The 20326-nt window shown below is 31.1% G+C and overlaps 1 protein-coding gene across 1 annotated transcript; it reads left to right on the top strand.

Annotated features, from left to right (window-relative positions):
• Positions 1 to 9867: 9867 nt before the first annotated feature.
• On the top strand, positions 9868 to 19173 carry LOC124918773 (WD repeat-containing protein 70-like). The gene is made up of 9 exons (XM_047458816.1): positions 9868 to 9981; positions 14731 to 15341; positions 15450 to 15662; positions 15747 to 15947; positions 17171 to 17278; positions 17377 to 17514; positions 17605 to 17856; positions 18327 to 18647; positions 18732 to 19173. Exons 2-9 carry the CDS (start codon positions 14766 to 14768, stop codon positions 18897 to 18899), a joined length of 1977 nt encoding a protein of 658 aa, XP_047314772.1. The 5' UTR covers positions 9868 to 9981; positions 14731 to 14765; the 3' UTR covers positions 18900 to 19173.
• The last annotated feature ends 1153 nt before the right edge of the window (positions 19174 to 20326 follow it).

The raw sequence follows: 20326 nt of genomic DNA, 5'->3' as shown, positions 1-20326 counted from the left end.
GTATTATTATACTCCCTCTGTCCCATTCAAAACTTTACACTTTGCCATTTTGGGCATCCCACTCAAAGCTTACCTTTCCAAAAATGAAAAGTATGGTCCCTACTTACTTATTACAACTATCCCCACTTTTTACTTATATTACACTATATGTCACTCAATTAACACACACTAATCATACACAACTCTATACCTTATAACTCGTCCACTCAATTAAAATTCTCTAGATTCTTCCATTATGAAACCCTGATCATATTCTCTACCTCTCTATGTCTCTCTTCTCTCGTCGATGTCTCTCTCTTCTCACAATAGTCGACCCTCCACATCTTGCCTCTCTATCCGATTATGTCCTTCCCATTTTCCGATTCTCCTGATAGAAATGGGCTGGAATTAGTAGATTTTCTAAAGGATTCATGGGTCCCTGAATCGATGCCGGATTTTTGGGAGTCGGTGTGACCAGATTCGACTCTAAAAGGGTTCGAAAGCCTATTTTCATCGTCAGCGGACACCTTGGTGGCCGAAACGTTGTCGCTGGAGGCCGGGAAGACAAAGAACGAGACGGAGGCTGAAATGGAGAGGAGAGTCAGGTTTTTGGCTATGCTTGTTATTCTCTGCCCTCTTGCGATGACACTTCCTGAATTCCAATAAGTGTTATTATTTTTGTTTTTATTTTTGGCGATGAAAGTTAATAGATCTATGGTTACTTAAATTTGACTGAAATTATAAAAATTAAAGCATTTAGTCACCACATATTGAAATGTTAGGAGACTTAGGCTTCAAATACTCTATGATGATCAATTTTTAACAGTTGGAACCCTTAATTACATCAGAAGTTAGGCCATGTTTACTACATAAACAAACTCCCTACTATGGAGATGTTTAGTAGTAGTAAACATACAAAAACTGACATATTCTTCCCTTTAACACAAAAACTGACCTATTCTTTCCACCAACACAAAACTGACATATTCTTCCCTTCAACACAAACACTTACCTATGCAACCTTCAATAGTCTCCTTCTAGTTAATTTATCTCTGTTATCAACTCCTCAAGTTCATCAACTTCATTTAATTCCACCAAGTAGTCTATATACTCCTTCATTAAGTACTTATCCACTACTAGAACATGTGGTAAAGTGCATGCCTTGAGCTGAACTTCTTTTTTCATATGTGGGGTCTTGTAGTTGTTATGCCCTTTTTCCTTGAGTATTTCCATCATGCATCCTTGTAGGCTTAGAAAAACAAAGTTCAATGTTGTGTGTGATAAATCCTCAAAGCTTGATTCCACTACCTTTAGCAATGCACCAACAATATATGATGATGTTTTAACAAGTAATGATTGTAATGCTCTAAACCATCCCAAATCATTAATGATAGTGTCTGGGTTATTTGGTGGTTGAAATTCAAGATGAATGTTAAACCCATCACTACTGGCAACATGTCTAAATTCTGGATCATTATCTTTTATGTGAGGTCTAGCATTTTCTTGTTGAATTGTGATATCCTTACTTGCAAAATTTGGACATTTAACCTTTATTGTTGGGATAACCTATAATAATATCACCAAATAAGACTGTTATCATTACAGTCTTATTTTGGAGACTTGTTATAACTACTCTATGATGACATTTAATGTTTAAGAGGGTTAAAATTTGTTACCTTGTTAGTCAAACATTATTTTGTGATTTCTCTAGTGACTGATTTTAGTGCTTTTATTTCCATTGTACTTGTTGGCCTATTTTTTGAATTTTTTTGAGCTGGTACATATTGTATGAATGAAAATATCCAAATTTTACCATCAAACAAGCACTCACCATTAATCCCATATACGAGCCTTGCTACTACACAAAGGAACATAACCTTGGTTATGAATCTTTTACTTTGACAAGTCCTATATGGTTCTTCTTCCCCAGGGACAAGATAGTATCTCTCATTGGTTCTTGTAAGATTGAATCACTTCTCATCAATATGAACTGTTAGTTGCATACTTTTGAACTTATGATTTTTTTATCATTATCAACCTTTAATGATAATAGGTTAAACTTCAGTCTATTGTACCTATTTTGTCAGTTAATGTTGACTTGATTGCATTTGTATGAGCCTTGAGTAGTTCCTCTTTGAACCACCTCCCAACAGTAATTTTGCTCACCTCCATCTCCTTGGTTATGCTTCTAAATGTTCCTCTTTTTGATACTTGAACTTATTTTAGTTTTTCTGGATCAAATGTTATTCTTTTTTATTGTGAATAAACTCTTTTTCTATTGATGAAATTGATGGGATTACCTGATTGAATTTGGATCATTGTTGTCTTCCATATATCACTGATTGTTTGACGACTGTAGTCGAACTTTCTTGCTGCCTCTGTGACTGTGAGCTGTGGTGCACCATTAATGCAACTCTCAAGAATATACTATGCAACGAAATTTCTTTGATCATCACTAATGTTAGGTTTTTTATTTGACATTGTTTTGGTGGTTGAATGTGTAGTAAATGCCTTGTAATGGAGTATTTAAAGCATTGTAGAAGGAGAGAAATATTGTACTGTTGTAAATTTTGATGTAAAAGTTAGAGGGAAATATTGTATTGTTGTAAATTTCCCTCACTAATCATTTTTTGTAAACAGCACTGTAGCAATCTGATTTTAATTAAAGAAGTTAATTACTTTTATTTACTTTTTATAAGCATACAAGACTTAGGGGTATTATAGTCTTTTTTATCTTTTCTTACACATTCCAACTACCCACTACACATATAATACATTATTTCTTAATAAACGTGAAAACAATAACCGTAAAGCTTTGAATGGGACGGAGGGAGTAGATTTTTTGTTTTATTTTGTATTGACCTGGTATATATGATAGAATTGATACACATATGCTCTTGTTTTTAGCAATAAAACAAGAGTCTGGGTGAGCACTACGTGATGATTTCAAAATCTTAACCATTAGGAAAGCTTTTTTTCTTTCTTTTTTAGCAATATGGGAATATCTGATAGAATCTATACACTCGCGTTTTTGCTTTTAGGCAATAAAACACAAGAGTCTAAATGAACACGCAGTTATGATTTCAATGCATCAACCTTGATAGTTACTTTGGTTCATTTATTATTATTTTTTTTTCAAGCCTAGAGTTTCGAGTCATCTCCCATTTTTTAAAACATTTTTTTTCTTTTAGGGCGGAACAATGTTCTTTATTCACGTGATTTGAACTTAGACTATGATTTTTTTCACGAGATTCCCTTTTATTTTTTTATAATTAGTCGCGATTACACGAAACGATGCAATCAGATATCCTTTGCTCGAACCATTTAGAAAATTATCGAGTTCCTTTTGAAACGATCGTATAAGAGGACACTCCCATCTCGACTCGTACTTGTTTTCTAATTTCAATTTTTTTTCTTTCTTTTTTTAGAGAGGAATCTTGGTAACCTTTCTTAACATTATTTTTTAGAAAACGAATAGTCACAATCGGGTCTCAAGACAAAGACTGCCTATGTATCCTCTTGATAGAGGAATTAGGTCGAAACGTAGTTAAGGTGCAAAAGTGTTAGTTTTATTTTGGAGATGCCCCTAGTGTGAACTAGGGTTTTATTCTTTTTTTTCGTTTTTCATTTTTTGGAATGTCTTTAGTGTGAACTATGTTTCCTTTTTTATTTATTTTTTGAATGGTTTAAAATACGTTATTTGCGGCAAATGGTTTATGTTTGTGACCATTGCTTTTTTATTTTAAGATTGATTACAACGCGTTATCAAAGATACACGTCTTACATCGCATCTCTTTTTTCCTTCTTCTTTTATTTAATGATTTAGAATACGTTATCACTGATATGTGTCTTACATCGCATCTTTTTTTCTCTCTTATGTTTAGATGACTTAGAATGCGCTATCGGTGGTAGGCGTTTTACATCGCATCTTTTTTGTATTTTTATGACTTAGAATGCGTTATCAAGGATAAACATCTTTCATCGAATCTTTTTTATTTTATTTTTTTTGGTTGGATCTTTTATTCGTGTTTTCCGAAAAATATCCCTAGTCTTAACATAAGATTTTTTTTAATCAAGAATGTCGTCTTATTTGTTTTTTTACAAAGAGAAATGACGATTATGACTGAGCCTAGTGAATAGGTTGTCTACGTAATTTATGGAAAAGAATCAGGTCATTGACGTAGTTCGTGATAACTTGAATAATTTTTTTTCATTTTGTTTGTGTTTTTATTTTTTATTTTGAAGATGTCATAGTGTATGAACTATGATTTCATTTTATTAGAAAATCACTTAGCATGAAAACTATGGTTTTATTACCATTTATTATTTTGATTCTTTTCTTTTCTTTTTTCTTTTTTCTTTTTAGATATTTTCATTTATCATCTTTTTTAGTGCGCTTAGTGTAAAAATTAAAGTTTAATTTTGTTGATGTTATTATCATTTTTTTTATGTTTGTTGAGGCACATATTTTCAATGTAAATGATGTTAATGCATGTATATGTAAATGTAATCCTACGAAGGGTTCGTCTTTAAATTCTTCATTCATGTCATTTTTAGACCACCAAATGTACCATCAATCAAGTATAAGAAGAGATTTTGTCATCAAGTTGTCCGAGAGATCCTTCATTGTCTCTTGTGATCTACCTTGAATGTTTGACTCACTAGTTCAAATAGACATTGAGTTTCTTCTTCCATGAGCATCATTCTTGAGTCTGAACTTTAGTCGTGATCTTGGGACCTAGAGCCATTGCTTATGATATAGAGATCATGTCCTAATTTTATGCTTAGATTTTTCGGAAGGTACTTCATCGTCTTCCGTGATTTACCTTGAATGTCTGACTCACTAGCTTGAGTAGACGTTAGGATTATTTCTAACAAGAATCGTCCTGGAGTCTAAGTTGTAGTCATGGTCTTAGGACCTAATGTTATTGCTTATGATTGAGAGATCATGGTTTAGTTAATACCAATGAATAAACATAATTATTGTCGACTTCAGATTTATATTGAACATCAACACTTGCTCGAGCTTCTCTGAGATGTCGTGTGAAGATTTCGATAGGGCCATGTCAAAACTATAATAAGCTTCACATTGATGGAGTGCATCATTCTTGTTTTCCATACCGAGTTAGCATTCACATGTTTGCTTATCCACAATGATTGCTCAATTTACATGGTTGGTTGATCTAACTACTCCTTTTGTTTGAATGTAATCATAGATTCTTTAAAAGGGTTGAGGCCAGTTCAATTTTGTTGAGTGTACCAGTGTATACAATATTGAAGAGTGATGTATATTCTCGTCCTTGTATTTGATCGTCAACCGAGCTATATGGATCTAAAGTCATGAGTTATGACCAAAAGATCATGTCCAACATTGGAGGTTGATGAATAAGCGTGATCATCCTAAATTACGTATTCGTCCTTAACATCTTCACATACCTAAGTTGCTTCGATATGTCATTGTTTATACATATAGTAGCTTGACAAGCTCCATTAAACTATAATAGGCCTCCCATTAATAAAGTGCATCATCTCTCGATATTTACATTGATATAACATTTTTTACATGCTTGTATATCCACACTATATTGCTCCATTATCATATGGTTAACTTTTTTAGTTACTCATTTTTCTTGAATGAATTTAAAGATTTTTCAAAAGGTTAAAACGGGCTTACTTCCATCATATTGAGCATACCAATGTATAGAACTTTGAAGAAACGATTTACACTCTCGTCCTTGCATTTCTCATGATCATTGTGTGGATCAAAAAATGACTTTGTCCAGATGACATGATCATCCTTGTCTCGAATCAAGGGAAAGTCGAAATGTCACGAACGCATCTTATGGAGTGATGACCCTTCAATGCCTATATGCAATACAAATGTTGTGCATGTGAAGCCTAATAAACTATGCGACTTTTGTGATGATTTCAACTAATGGATCTCGTTTTTAGTTCATCGTGAAGAACATATAGATCTAGAAGGTTGGTTTTGAAAAGAACTCACACTAGTCATATGACAACCCTTGTCATCATTTATGCATGTACGTGTTCTAAGAGGAAATAGGCGCACATTTTCCAACTCATTGTTTTAATGTAAGATGATTTGTTACAAACTTTCACCCATCGTTCTCGTCTTACAAATGCGCATGATGTTTTTACAAAATATAAGAAAGGTTTTATGTTCAATGGATAAGAAAATCAAGTGTTCTTTAAGCTCCTTCCTTTATTGTCTTTTTGGTCTTTCACCTTCTTCATTTGCCTTGGCTTGCCTCTTGTAGAAACTTACCTACAAAGGTCAAATCTCTTTCTTGTCGAGATCGTCTTCATGTTATTCCTCTCAAAAGAGTAAAAGACATATAACTTGTGGTTGATCATGACCTTTATGATTAAGTCAATTCCTCAAAGGGTGATATTTCTCTTAACTTGAAAATATCGTGGTGAAGCCCACAATACTTGCGATGGGCGGTCTGAATGACTAGCTTTGTGGCATCGATTATAGACCTACTTACAAAAAAACACCAAAGACAAGTAAACATTATTATTTTTCTTTTCAAAAGCCAGAACGTACTTGTGGTCACCTATCTCAACTATAATGCATACACGTATTTACATAAGTATAGTAGGCACATAAAGGCTATCGACGTGGCTTGACCATTCATAACGACAAATGGCTAAGTCTTGGGAATCGTAACTAGGATTTGTTTCTATGGAGAAATCATAAGAGAGAGTCCACTCATCTCGGTCAGAGAGCATAAAAAATCGCCAACAAGAGGAAGTGTCGTCTCAATTGGGAATTTTTCCTCATCCCCACGATGCATATCTCTCGAAAGGGACCTCTTCATCGGGAAGAAGGGTCAATCTCGTGTACCTAGGTTCATCCTCTCGCACCATCACTCAAATTTGGAACAGATCGTTATTCCTCATTGACTAATCTTTTCAGGTAATACTATAGGTGTACAGATGACATCGCACAACGCACATCGTGTACTACCTCAAAACAAAGGGGATGTACCCAAGATTAGAACTAATGCACATAAAAATGCGAAGTTGGGTGATGTACCCTTTTTCGCCTTTATTTATTATTTTTGTCTTTTGGATTTTTTTTTTTTTTACTTTTTAGAATTTTGTTGAAGGTGTAATATATTATTCTTATGATTGACCAAAAATTTATTTCAAGTTAAGCATCCAATGTCCCCAATAGTGTCGCCATAAAAGTTGTAACGCTAAAAATCACCCTTCATAAGAATGAGTTTTCGTTACTCGATAGTCGCACCCATAACTCACCTTACTCTTGAGTCTTGAGTGAGACGAGAAACAAAAATTGTAGACTTGATTATAGTGCATTTAAAAACATTGATTTAAACTAGCTTTGACTTTTTAGAGTCGCCACCTAATTTGCTACTCGAGAAATTAGGAAAGAAAAGTGTTTTGCGCATTAAAACGCATTTTAGAGATTCTGTTCTTGGTCTGATGCTTGGTTACAAATTAGAAAAGGCTCTCATAGTATGTCTCACGTGCCTGTCACATTATAGTCTCTATTTTAAACTTTTGACAATTTAAAATAATATTAATTTACATATTATTTATTTATCCAATTTTAGAACATGCGTCTAAAGGTAATCAAATGCTAAACATGTGTCTAGTTTGTATCATTTTGTTCATAGAACACGCGTTTATGTCATGGGTCCTAAATCTAAAAAAATAAAAATGCTAGTAACTTTAGACGAGTGACGAAACTCGCGGAATGGTACCCTTAAAAGAAATCAAACATTAATACACAAATTATTTTTATGTTTTTTATTAGAAAACAATCATTTTATTATTTATTATTTATTATTATTATTATATATAATTAATTATACATATTATCATATATATATATATATATATATATATATAATCATATAATTATATATTTTATATATTAATATATTTGATAATCATATACTATAATATATTATATAGTTATATATTTTATTTTTATAAAATTATATATATATATTTGATTTCCTTTTAAAATTTAATTAAGGCATTTAAATTAAATAAGAGCAAAACATAACAAGAAATCAAAAAATAAACTTGGCCGTTGGCACATAGCCTGGACGCGGGTCGAATCGGGTCACGGGCGGTTCGGGAGTCTGGCCGAAGAAAATTGGGAAAGATGTAGGGAATCTTAGGAGCTTCATTCATTTATCATTTTTTTTAGATTGTGCGGCGAAGTAGACCTCATATATATGCTTGATGATTGTTTTACATAACAAAAGCACCTTTGGTGCAGTGGCTCTGGAGTCTCTGTTTCATTTTATTTTTATTTAGCAAAGCTGGGTTAAATAGAGGCTTCTTCATGTCATGTCATGTCATGTCATGTCATGGGTGACAGATCTATGGTTTCCTGGAATTTTGTCTTGACTGATTTAATCCAGCTGCAATCCTCTAAAGAAAGCCTCAATTGGCTTGGCTGCAACTAATGACCTCAGGGAGAAAGGAAAGAGCAGGCTAATATGAAAAGAGAAAGGGTGTGCCCTTTCGCGTACGTGTTGCATGCATGCCTTTGGTTGCTGGATATGATGATGATGCATCGATCAGGGAAAAATGGACTGGAGCGGGTGAAGAAAATGCAATCTGTTGTTGATGGAGTCTATATATGTGTCTGATACATTTGATTATAATTAAGCAACAGATTCTCCATTAATTATTCATGTCCTCTCCAATCTCCATATGATGATATGATATGATTCTCCATTATTCCGGTGATAATTAATCCTCTCACTTTTCTCCTACCAGCTCTTCATTTTCACCATGAATGAAACTTATTATAACATCCTCAAATAAACCGAGTCTATCCATCGATGTCATAGCGGCCCTCTTTGAATCTCCCATCACCAATGTCTGCGGAAAGCCAACTTCCCAGTGGCAGGATTTCGAGGAGATCGAGCAGAAGTCACATTCATTTTTTTTTTCCACATTCATTTTCATAAATGTACTTTTAGTAAGAAAAATGTAAAAAGTAAAATCAAGCTATATAAAAAAATCTTAGCTTATTTTTAGTCGTGATTTTGAAAATAATAAATTTTTTGATAATTTTTTTTTATAGAATATTAATATATAATGATAAAATATATTTATTTAACTATAAAATATTTAATTATTAAATTAAGTGAAATGATTAATAAGAGAATTAAATAATATTTAATTATATTAACAAAAAAAATTTAAATAAAAAAAATTATTAACCAACAAAAATTTACAATTCTAAATATACTTAAATTAAAGTAAAGTACCGATCTAACTATTATTATTTTTTTATAAAAAATAAATAAATATATAATAATAATAATAATGTTTAATTTAAATTTATGTACATAAATTTAATAATTGCGTGACATTCATAATAATATAATTTATATGCTCATTAATTATATATTTATTATTTTTTTTTATATTTACGTATAAATAAAAATTTAACCTATTAAATCATAATATATATATATATATATATATTCAAAATAAAATATATATATATAAATAAAAAATATATCTATTTAGTATTTTTTTTTTAAAATATAAAAAATAGTTAAATATAATATAAATATTTATATATAAAATTAAATAAATAAGTATGTACCATTATATAATTATTATATATTAAAAAACAAATTAAAAAATAAATATTTTTTATTAAAATAATATATATATATATATAAGATAAAAAAATAAAAAAAATATTTTTATTAATAAATTTATATAATATATTGAAAAAAATTAAGATATAATAATAATGTTATATATATTATTATTTTTTTTATTGTATTTTGTTTTACATATAATTGTTATATAATAATCTTATTTAATTTTCCCTCAATTTATCGTGATAAGTGATAAACTAGTGTAATTTGCATTTAATGAGGGTTTAATGTTCGAGCGACAGTGAACCTAGTCTCTTCGACTTGTTTGAAATCTGAAAGGAGATTACGATTCTTCATTGCCTCCTGCGATTCACAGGTTTGTATCCATGTTGGTTGATTTTACTGTTCATGTAAGCTTTTAGGGTTCTACAGCTAAACCCAGTTTCGCTACTTTCTTGTTTCCCCATTCACGAATTTGTCATCTTGGAATCAATAACGTCAATGGGTCTCCTCTTTCTCAGTTTCTTTGAACTGCTTTTCATTTGGGTATCTTGAAATTTTAGCTATTTTTTCTCCTTAAATTGTTAGAATTATCCTAATTAGATCCTAATTTAATATGTGAGAAATTAAAATCTTAAATGCTGCGGAAGCGTACCTTAATTAATCGCATGAATTGTGAATCTTCTCCTTCCTTAAACTTTGCATGCATTGAATGATTCTTTCCTTAAACTTTCCTTATATGGAATGGTTCTTCCATCTGATGAGTAAGTCAATCGATTTCTCTCTCTGTTGATGGGGACGCAAAGGAGAATTGACATTACTTCAAATGGGGACCATTACCGTTACATGTAACCAACAATAAGTTAGTTATTATAGTTTGACAATTTCTAATTTAGCCCCTTCATAAAATTAGAAATGTCACTTAGGTATCCTCACTTTATTTTCATGACAAATACACCCATAAGCCATAAACTTAATTTCACATTAGATCACATTATTTTGGCTTATATTAAATATGACACATGCACAATTATTTATTATACAAGTGACCCTAAAAATTCCAACAATCTCCCACTGGGTCACGTATGTACAAAAAATAAATGTATCAACCATAATGCGCCTGAAGTTTTATGCCATCTTAATCATATGTTGTATAAACAATTTTATCAATTAATTATATCAATATAGGACCAAAGAGCTCGTCGTTGTATTTAAGCACAACTAGACCCAACAATGATCACATAAATCAATACAATTAATTTAAAAATCATATCATGAATGTGAGGAATGAAAATTTCATGCAAGGTGATCTTTTCATGTCCATTTTCAACTGATCCTACTTGACTTTTGTGAGATCATACTTTAAACATAATTATACAAAGTGTAATGAACTGAATAATACTTAATTTTTGATCAGAATAAAAAACCTCATAAATATCTATAAAATAACTAAGTTGAAAGACAACCAAACTACAAACTTCCACTGAAGTTAGAGATTATTGATCTCTACGACACTCATACGAGCCATATTTTTATGAAAGACATTAGGTGATAAACCTATTGCCAAGAGGTTCATAACCATAGAGTTTGTACATAAATATTTTATAGAAATCTATTCACTTTGTATCATTTCTTTCATAACAATAAACTTGATGTCAATATCACTTAATTTGATGCCTGGTAACATGTCATAAATTTCACTACAATAGTGGATGATGCCATAAGTATTTGTTTGACACTTCTTTAAAACGACAAAACCAACTAGCGAAAAATATAACCTAAATTGAATTTTATATTGTTTTGGCATCCCGTAAGATCGGAGTCAGAATACTTAATGATCTCAAGACTTTCCGACTTTCTATATGTGAGCATTTAATTTTTTGTTCTTTTCAAATATCTCGTAAGTATTGGCTACTTGATGTCAAGCAAAATTTGTGACAAACAAAATGTCACCCATAATAAAACCATAAATAGACGTTTACTCCCACTGAACATGTGATACACAAATAATCAATTAAATTCACCTCAAAACCAAAAGAGAGAATTATTATTTTGTAAAATTTGTGGTATCACTAACGAGATGTTTCTTTAAGTCTATAGATGAATTTCTTTAATTTGCAAACCATATTAATTTGGTCTCTCGACACAAAGTATTTTCATTGCACCAAATTGTTTTTTCAATGTCTCTATTAAAAACCCCTTAACATCTACTATGGTGAAGCTCCATATCAAAATATGTAACGGGTACCATAAATTGTTCTTAAAAGTAATTCAATTAAATTGGATTGTCATAATAAAGACACTTGATTTTGAGGTTGTTGAGTTTGTACTTAATGAGTTTGATCATATTGTCTTGTTACTCTTGATTTTTGAACATTATCCTCAATATCAATAAAATCCTTATAAATGTCAAAAAACACTTGAGATATAAATCAAGTATTCCACAATAGGAATTATTGATATAAATCATTTTTAAAGACACAATCATTTCTCCCTCAAACTCAATATCCTCAAAAATATATTATAGTCTCGTCTAAAAAAAAACTATCTTTAACTTGACATAATAAAAATTATAGCCCTTAATCACTTAGAATATTTAATAAAATAATTGCTCACATTTATAAACTTAAGTAACAATTAAATTCAAATAATGATTTATCCCATCTCAAAATACTTAATGCAACATTAATATCAAGTCTTTGGACAGTAATATTAATTGCTATTAGTATTTTGGTGTAATGATCAAACATTAATAATAAGACATGTCAAATAATCAATCTATCTTTGGATCGATTAATTATTCACATGAATAAAACTTTATAATTATTACATATTTATCATCACAAGTATTAATGCAATTCTGTCAATTAATTATCAGCCTTTGGGCCAAATAATATAATCACATGAATTACACAATACTACCATTCAAAATTGTCTTGAATTTATTTCAACAAACATTGTCACTTTGGTGATTATTTGTATCAATCAATACAATCCAAATAATGAACAATAATATCATTAATTTGAATTTAAATGTTATATTATTGTATAATCCAAATCAACAATATATGATTTTCCAAAGAAACATATAATTTATTTTATTATAAAAAATAAAATTATACAGTAAGCCAAATTTTACCTCTTGAATTTGAAATTTGTAATATCTTATATTAATTAAATTAAATAATAAATCTTCAAGATTTATTTGACCAAATTTCAAATATTCGCCTAAATCCAATTATTAATTAATTTATTAATAATCATTAACCTTAATCTTTTAATCCTAAAATAAAGGATATATTAAAATTTTATTATATATTAATTTATATATATATATATACCCTTAAACATTATTCCTTAATTCTCTTTGATTTATAATATATATTATATATTATTTAATCCCTTAACAACAAATATCAACCGTCAATTTAAAACACGGTCAATTTAAAACAAAGAATTTCTCCCTTTAACCCCTTTAACGAGAAAATCTAAACCGTTTAACAAGAAAATCTAAACCGTTTAACAAGAAAATCTAAACACGGTCAATTTAAAACAGAGAATTTCTCCCTTTAACCCTTTAACGAGAAAATCTAAACCATAATCTAACTATCAATAAATCTTTATATATATATATATATATATATATATATATATATATTTTTTACTCAATTATTCGATATTATCAAAAATCAATATATCCATATATTCCGTAAAGAGAAAATTCAAATATTCAATTTTAGGGATTTTATCATCTTAATTATCGTAAAATTCAAATATCCCTTAATCTATTCATCTATATATATCCGATTGAAATTTTCAAATATATATATATTCTCATCATAATTTATTGAAATTATCAAAATCAATATATATTCCTAATATTATATTTGAAATTCTCAAAACCAATATATATAATCCGAAAATATGAAATTATCTATAACCTTAATATTATGTCTTTGAAATTATCAAAACCAATATATATAATCCGAAAACATGAAATTATCTATAAATTCATGCATATATATATATATATTTATGATTACTGAGAATCTAAATATCCCTAAACCGAAGAGGAATCTTAATTATGAGAGAATTCAAATATCTCTTCCCATCAATCTTCATGATAACATCATATGATATTAATTAATATATAACTGTTCCTCTTTACAGAAACTTAAAGATCTAGGAACTTAACAAAACCAGAGAATCTAAATATTTATAAATTGATAAATCTTTATATCTTTATACCAAATTAATATATATATATATATATATATATTCCTAATAACATGCTTTTATTTTTATTATGAATTGCATGCCTATAAATTTCATGCCTATATATCTACGCCGATATAATTTTTTTTTCCACATAATTAAATTAGGATGGCTCTATACCAATTGTTAGAATTATCCTAATTAGATCCTAATTTAATATGTGAGAAATTAAAATCTTGAATGCTGCGGAAGCGTACCTTAATTAATCGCATGAATTGTGAATCTTCTCCTTCCTTAAACTTTGCATGCATTAAATGATTCTTTCCTTAAACTTTCCTTATATGGAATGGTTCTTCCATCTGATGAGTAAGTCAATCGATTTCTCTCTCTGTTGATGGGGACGCAAAGGAGAATTGACATTACTTCAAATGGGGACCATTACCGTTACATATAACCAACAATAAGTTAGTTATTATAGTTTGACAATTTCTAATTTAGCCTCTTCATAAAATTAGAAATGTCACTTAGGTATCCTCACTTTATTTTCATGACAAATACACCCATAAGCCATAAACTTAATTTCACATTAGATCACATTATTTTGGCTTATATTAAATATGACACATGCACAATTATTTATTATACAAGTGACCCTAAAAATTCCAACATAAATTGGTTGAATTCATGGCTGTTTAGTCTTAGACAGTTAGTTAGTTCCTTAAAATCTTTGAATTTATGTTTTTCAGTTAATGTAAAGCTTCGAGCTTTTTTGATTCGTTCGTGTTGATTAGATGCAATTAGACAGTCTTTTTGTTTCCTTCAATTGTGGATTTAGCTTTTAGAAATTTTTGAGCAAAACAAAGAAATAAATAGAGCTTAGAAATTGAATGCCTTGTAGTATAACTTGCAGTTATTGTGGTGAGAATCTGTGATTGAAGTTTGAAAATGGATGATGAAGCAGAGATATACGACGGGGCTCGATCTCAATTTCCTCTCTCTTTCGGCAAGCAATCGAAAGCCGCAAAACCCCTCGAAGCTATTCACAATGCCACGCGCCGTGCTTCCTCCTCTACCGCCGCCGCCACCACCATCTTCAAGGATGACCAGTCAAGCGGCCGGAGCGATTTCCCTTCCCTATCCTCTTCGTCCAAGGTTTGGATTGATTCCCACAAAAAAACCCCTAGCTCTCGCAACACTACTGCTACTAGCGCGGGTGGTGGTGGCGGTGTTATCATCGGACCATCTAGACCGCCAGCTGAATTTAATGGAGTGAAGATTGGGCCTCCCAGACAGTCGCTTCTGCTGGAGACAGCTGATGAAGATGATCTGCTGGTTGGACCGCCGCCTCCTCCCCTGACCATATTTGAAGATGGGGATGAAATGATTGGACCGCCACGTCCTCCTACATCTGGCATTATGCCGGATGATGAAGAAGAAGAGGAGGAGGAGGATTCAGATATTGAAGAGCAGTCCTATAGAATTCCACTCAGTAATGAGATTGTCTTGAAGGGTCACACTAAGGTATTGTCTTTTATATTTTATCTTGAGAATTACAGGATGACCGACCTAGAATGCTTTCAAAATTGTATTTCTCATAGTGAGTGAACATTCTTTACCATTATTATGCAGGTTGTTTCTACACTTGCTATTGATCATTCCGGATCTCGGGTCCTTACAGGTAGCTATGATTACTCTGTCCGCATGTTTGATTTCCAAGGAATGAATGCCCGATTGCAGTCCTTCAGGCAGCTTGAACCATCTGAAGGCCACCAAGTACGTACCCTCAGCTGGAGCCCAACTGCAGATAGATTTTTGTGCGTGACTGGATCTGCTCAAGCTAAGGTAATTAGGATATCAAGTGTGATATTTTGTGTTTGCAAATTCAATTCAAGTTAGAAGATTTTATTCTAATTGTTGCTATTTCAGATTTATGATCGTGATGGACTTACATTGGGAGAGTTTGTCAAAGGAGATATGTATATCCGAGATCTTAAGAACACCAAGGGCCACATAACTGGACTTACATGTGGGGAGTGGCATCCTACCACTAAGGAGACTATCTTAACATCTTCAGAGGATGGCTCACTTCGTATATGGGACGTTAATGACTTTACAAGTCAAAAACAGGTTTGTGCTTCTTGTTTTCTTGCTTAATATACTCTTTTGTATGGTGCTTTCTGATGTTAAATTGATTCCGGTCTGTCTTATAATGATTGATATGTTACTCACATTTGTATAACTGTCAACTTTTTTGCTAATAGATAGTCATTATTAACACGTGATATATAATACTTAGGGCTAACCATATATTGTCCCTTCAAGTATGGGCGGATTTTAAAAATTTTCCTTAAAAAGTATGATTCTCTTATATCCACCCTTAAAAGTATGCCATGTTTTGATATCCGCCCTTTCTTAAACAGAAGAAATTAACACAGATATTTTAGTTTCCTTTTCGACACATTGGACACCACATGAGTAAAAAACTCCTTGGAAATTAAGTAGTAAACGGTCAGTTATATATATTTTGGAAGCGTAAAACAATAACAAGATTTTAGATTCAGAAAAGGATGGAAAAGTGGATTGCATAATCCAGTAGATAAACATTACGCTATCAGAACCAATGAAATATTCATCGAGGGAAATAAGAGAAGATATCAATCATATTGAAAAGTGGGCAAGTTGAACTTCTTCCTTACATTCTAAGTAGGCTACATGATTGACCATCCTTTGATTCATTCATATTAAGAAGTAAAACAAGGAGCAACTTCCAATAAAACAGAATGATTGACTGATAAAACTACATCCATTACACTTATGAAACGTTTCCTTCACAAATCTAGTCTTTGAAATGATTATAGGCTTTAAATTGTTGCTCATTTTCCCAAGCAGTGCCATAAACCCTCTGTAGCCCCTTTATTATGCCCTGGCAACAGATGCAAGTTCAGCTGCTCTCCTTTTAATGAATGTTTCTAATGGATTCATAAGGCCCAACACAAATATCCCACCATTCATTGCCTATTCCATTACACAAAATTTACTTCCAATATCATTTCAATAACGAGTCTATAAAATGGATACCTGTGTGATATGTTGTAAGGAGTTAATATTTTATAATGACTAAAATATCCTAGCTGTTAATATTTTAAAATGTCATAATGAATCAAATAAGGATACTTTGATATATTAGTTGATGATTTGATTGGAAAGAAGTGATTGATGATGAATCAAAATAAAAAACATCAAACAAGCCCTTGGTCCTCCATAATCTTTCATTTATCATGATCCCAAACACATAAGAAACTAATCAGTTCTAATGGAAGCCTGATGAAGTTAGCACAAATTGTTGGCAGGTGATCAAACCAAAACTTGCGAGGCCCGGAAGGGTTCATGTTACAACATGTACTTGGGATCGAGAAGGAAATAGTATCGCTGGTGGTATAGGTGATGGCTCCATACAGGTGCTTGAGCAATTTTTACCTCTGTTCCTGCCAAAAATTATTAACCAGAAAATGATTTGAATATTAAATGACATTTGGAAATGGTTCATACTTCATAGGTATGGAATCTGAAGCCAGGTTGGGGAAGTAGGCCAGACATATATGTTGAAAAAGGCCATTCAGATGATATCACTGGACTCAAGTTCTCTAGCGATGGCCGACATCTATTGTCGAGAAGCGTCGACAAAACCCTTAAAGTAATCAAAAGTTTATGGTTGATGCTTTTTATATAACCTTTGCATATATTTTGTTAAATATTTAAAATAATCATATGCAACAAACTGCAGGTATGGGATTTACGCAAAATGAAGGAGGCACTTAAAGTTTTTGAGGATCTTCCTAACCATTATGCGCAAACAAATGTCACATTTAGTCCCGATGAGCAACTCTTCTTGACTGGCACCTCAATAGAAAAGGGTAATGCAACTGGCAGTTTGTTGTGCTTTTTCGATCGAACAAAACTTGAACTTGTGTCAAGAATCGGAATATCACCTACTTGCAGCGTCGTTCAATGTGCCTGGCATCCAAAGCTAAATCAGGTGAACTTAGTCAATTATTTTATTTTATTGACTCATATAGTAACGTGTTTGGTAACACAACTTATCACTTAATTTAAATGATTAATGTTTATTTGAATTAAGTTGGTTTGATAACACTTATTTAAAGTCACTTAATTATTTAGATTCAGCTCAAAATGCATTAAGCTAAAAATCTGGCTAAATACCATAAGAGAGTATCCAGAATACAAAAATGAATCAATTTACATTTCTATAAGGGTAAATAGTTTTGACCGACTTTCCATATATTAGTTTTACATTTTATCAAATCAACGTTCAATAAAGTAGTTAAAATTTATATTCAAGAAAGTAGTTAAAATTTATATTCATTTGGTTAATTCAACATTTACTTTTCCATCACTTTAACTTATTCAAGTCAGTATTCAACACTGATTTGTTTGTAGTATGTATGAGTTTGATTTTAAATGTTTTTCTATCAAATGTTTGGGAAGATCTTCACGACATCTGGAGATAAAAGCCAAGGAGGAACTCATGTACTTTACGATCCAACTATTAGCGAGAGAGGAGCTCTGGTTTGTGTTGCACGTGCCCCAAGGAAGATATCCATGGATGATTTCCAGATTCAACCAGTCATCCACAACCCACATGCACTACCTTTATTTAGAGATGAACCAAGTCGAAAGCGTCAAAGAGAGAAAATGCTAAAAGATCCTCTCAAGTCTCATAAACCCGAACTTCCCATAACGGGACCTGGCCACGGCGGTAGAGTTGGGACTACTCAAGGAAGTTTATTAACTCAGTATCTTCTCAAGGTAATGTTCTTCTTATATATTACAAATTTTCATGTTAAAAAGATTGTGTTTAACTATATTTTTGAAGAACTGTCGTGGTTGCAGCAAGGTGGCTTAATAAAGGAGACATGGATGGACGAAGATCCAAGAGAAGCTATTTTGAAGTTCGCAGAAGTGGCAGAGAAAGACCCAAAATTCATCGCTCCTGCTTATGCATCTACGCAGCCAAAAACCATGTTTGCAGAATCAGACTCTGAGGAGGAGGATAAGTGATGTTTATGAATTAGCCTTTTACAAATGATGATACTGAAAGAACTGGCTCTGATCAAACAAGTGTCTTGATTGCTATATAACAAGAGAACCGTGGTCGCCTTTGGTTCCGGAAATCTGGTTGAGGTCACGAGGGATATGGTTGAGGTTTTGTCTCATGGGAAGGGATATAGTCTCTTATAGTTTATGGGGTGAGAATTGAATATTGGTTGGTTGGCCCAGTAAGTAAGGGACAGTTAGTGAAAAGATTGTTGTTATGTTTTGTTCACATTCAATTAGAGTGTTTGTCTAGTTATGATAATGTTACTTAGGTTTATTCATCAATTAAATTATTAACAAAAATACTAAAAACATCTTTTTTTTTTTAATTAATTTTCCATTAAATAGGAACATTTTTCACTAATTATTAACACATTTTATACTTTTTTAGCAAATAAATAACCCAAATTCAAACAAGAATGTTATTTGAAAATTTATAAAATATGTTGAATTATTAATGTATGAAATAGAGTGTCTCTTAGTTGACCAAAAAAAAAAAATTGTCTCCTTAAGAGTTTGTTTGATATTAACAAATCAATTAATTTATTTATTAAAATATTACGGAAAACTGGAAATCAATTCCCATCATCATGTGGTGGACAATAGGAAAAGAAAGAAATATAAGAGTTTTTGAAGAGAAAAATTATAGATACGAGCGTCTCAAAGAATTTATGTTACATGTGTTCACCTCAATTTGAAAGAGAGAGGCTTGTATGCCTCAATTTGAAAGAGAGGGGCTTGTACGAGATGAGAATTTTATGATCTTGTTGACATTTAAAATTATTATATTGTTTTATTATTTATTGTTTTGTTTTTTACTTTCCTTTTGTAACATTTGAACGCATCTTGTGTTCTTTTTAATAAAAGTTAATATTTAAAAAAAAAAAAAAAATAATATAAAAATATTGTTACTTTATTTTAAACACATCTAAAATAACCCATGTTTTATATTAAACAATATTTTTATATTTTTTTTACAAAACTCAAAATCAAACAAGCTCTCAAAATTTCACCTTCTCTCAAATATATTATTTTTTATAAATAATTAATTCACATTAATTTAAAGAAAGAGATATAAAAACAAAAATATTTGTAAAAAATATAAAATTATATTTATAAAATCCAAACAACTAAATGAAAATTTAGATAATGACAAATTTGTAAAAGTTAAAATTGTAACGGAGGAATCTAATCATTTTGAAATTTTTTTAGAGTGATTTCAAATATGAACTTGTTTGAATTTCATAACGAGGAGTGAAAGTGAGGAGTGAAAGTAAGTAAGTCAAATCAATTAAATAGTATCGAAAAAATTATTACAAAATATTTTGAACATCAACAAAAAAAAATTGTATTTGCTGAGAGTTCATAAACAACTTCAAAAAAATGTTATT

This window comes from Impatiens glandulifera, chromosome 1, assembly GCF_907164915.1.
Source record: "Impatiens glandulifera chromosome 1, dImpGla2.1, whole genome shotgun sequence".
Taxonomy (NCBI): domain Eukaryota; kingdom Viridiplantae; phylum Streptophyta; class Magnoliopsida; order Ericales; family Balsaminaceae; genus Impatiens; species Impatiens glandulifera.
Note: the sequence above shows the minus strand (reverse complement) of the source record. Positions and strands in the feature narration are given on the sequence as shown.

Excerpts from the sequence above, each read along its gene's own strand:
- LOC124918773 (XM_047458816.1), top strand. The coding sequence starts at position 14,766 with ATGGATGATGAAGCAGAGATATACGACGGGGCTCGATCTCAATTTCCT. Across the intron at positions 17,279-17,376 it reads TAGGTGATGGCTCCATACAG|GTATGGAATCTGAAGCCAGG; the intron begins GTGCTTGAGCAA and ends CATACTTCATAG. Across the intron at positions 17,857-18,326 it reads GGCATCCAAAGCTAAATCAG|ATCTTCACGACATCTGGAGA; the intron begins GTGAACTTAGTC and ends ATGTTTGGGAAG.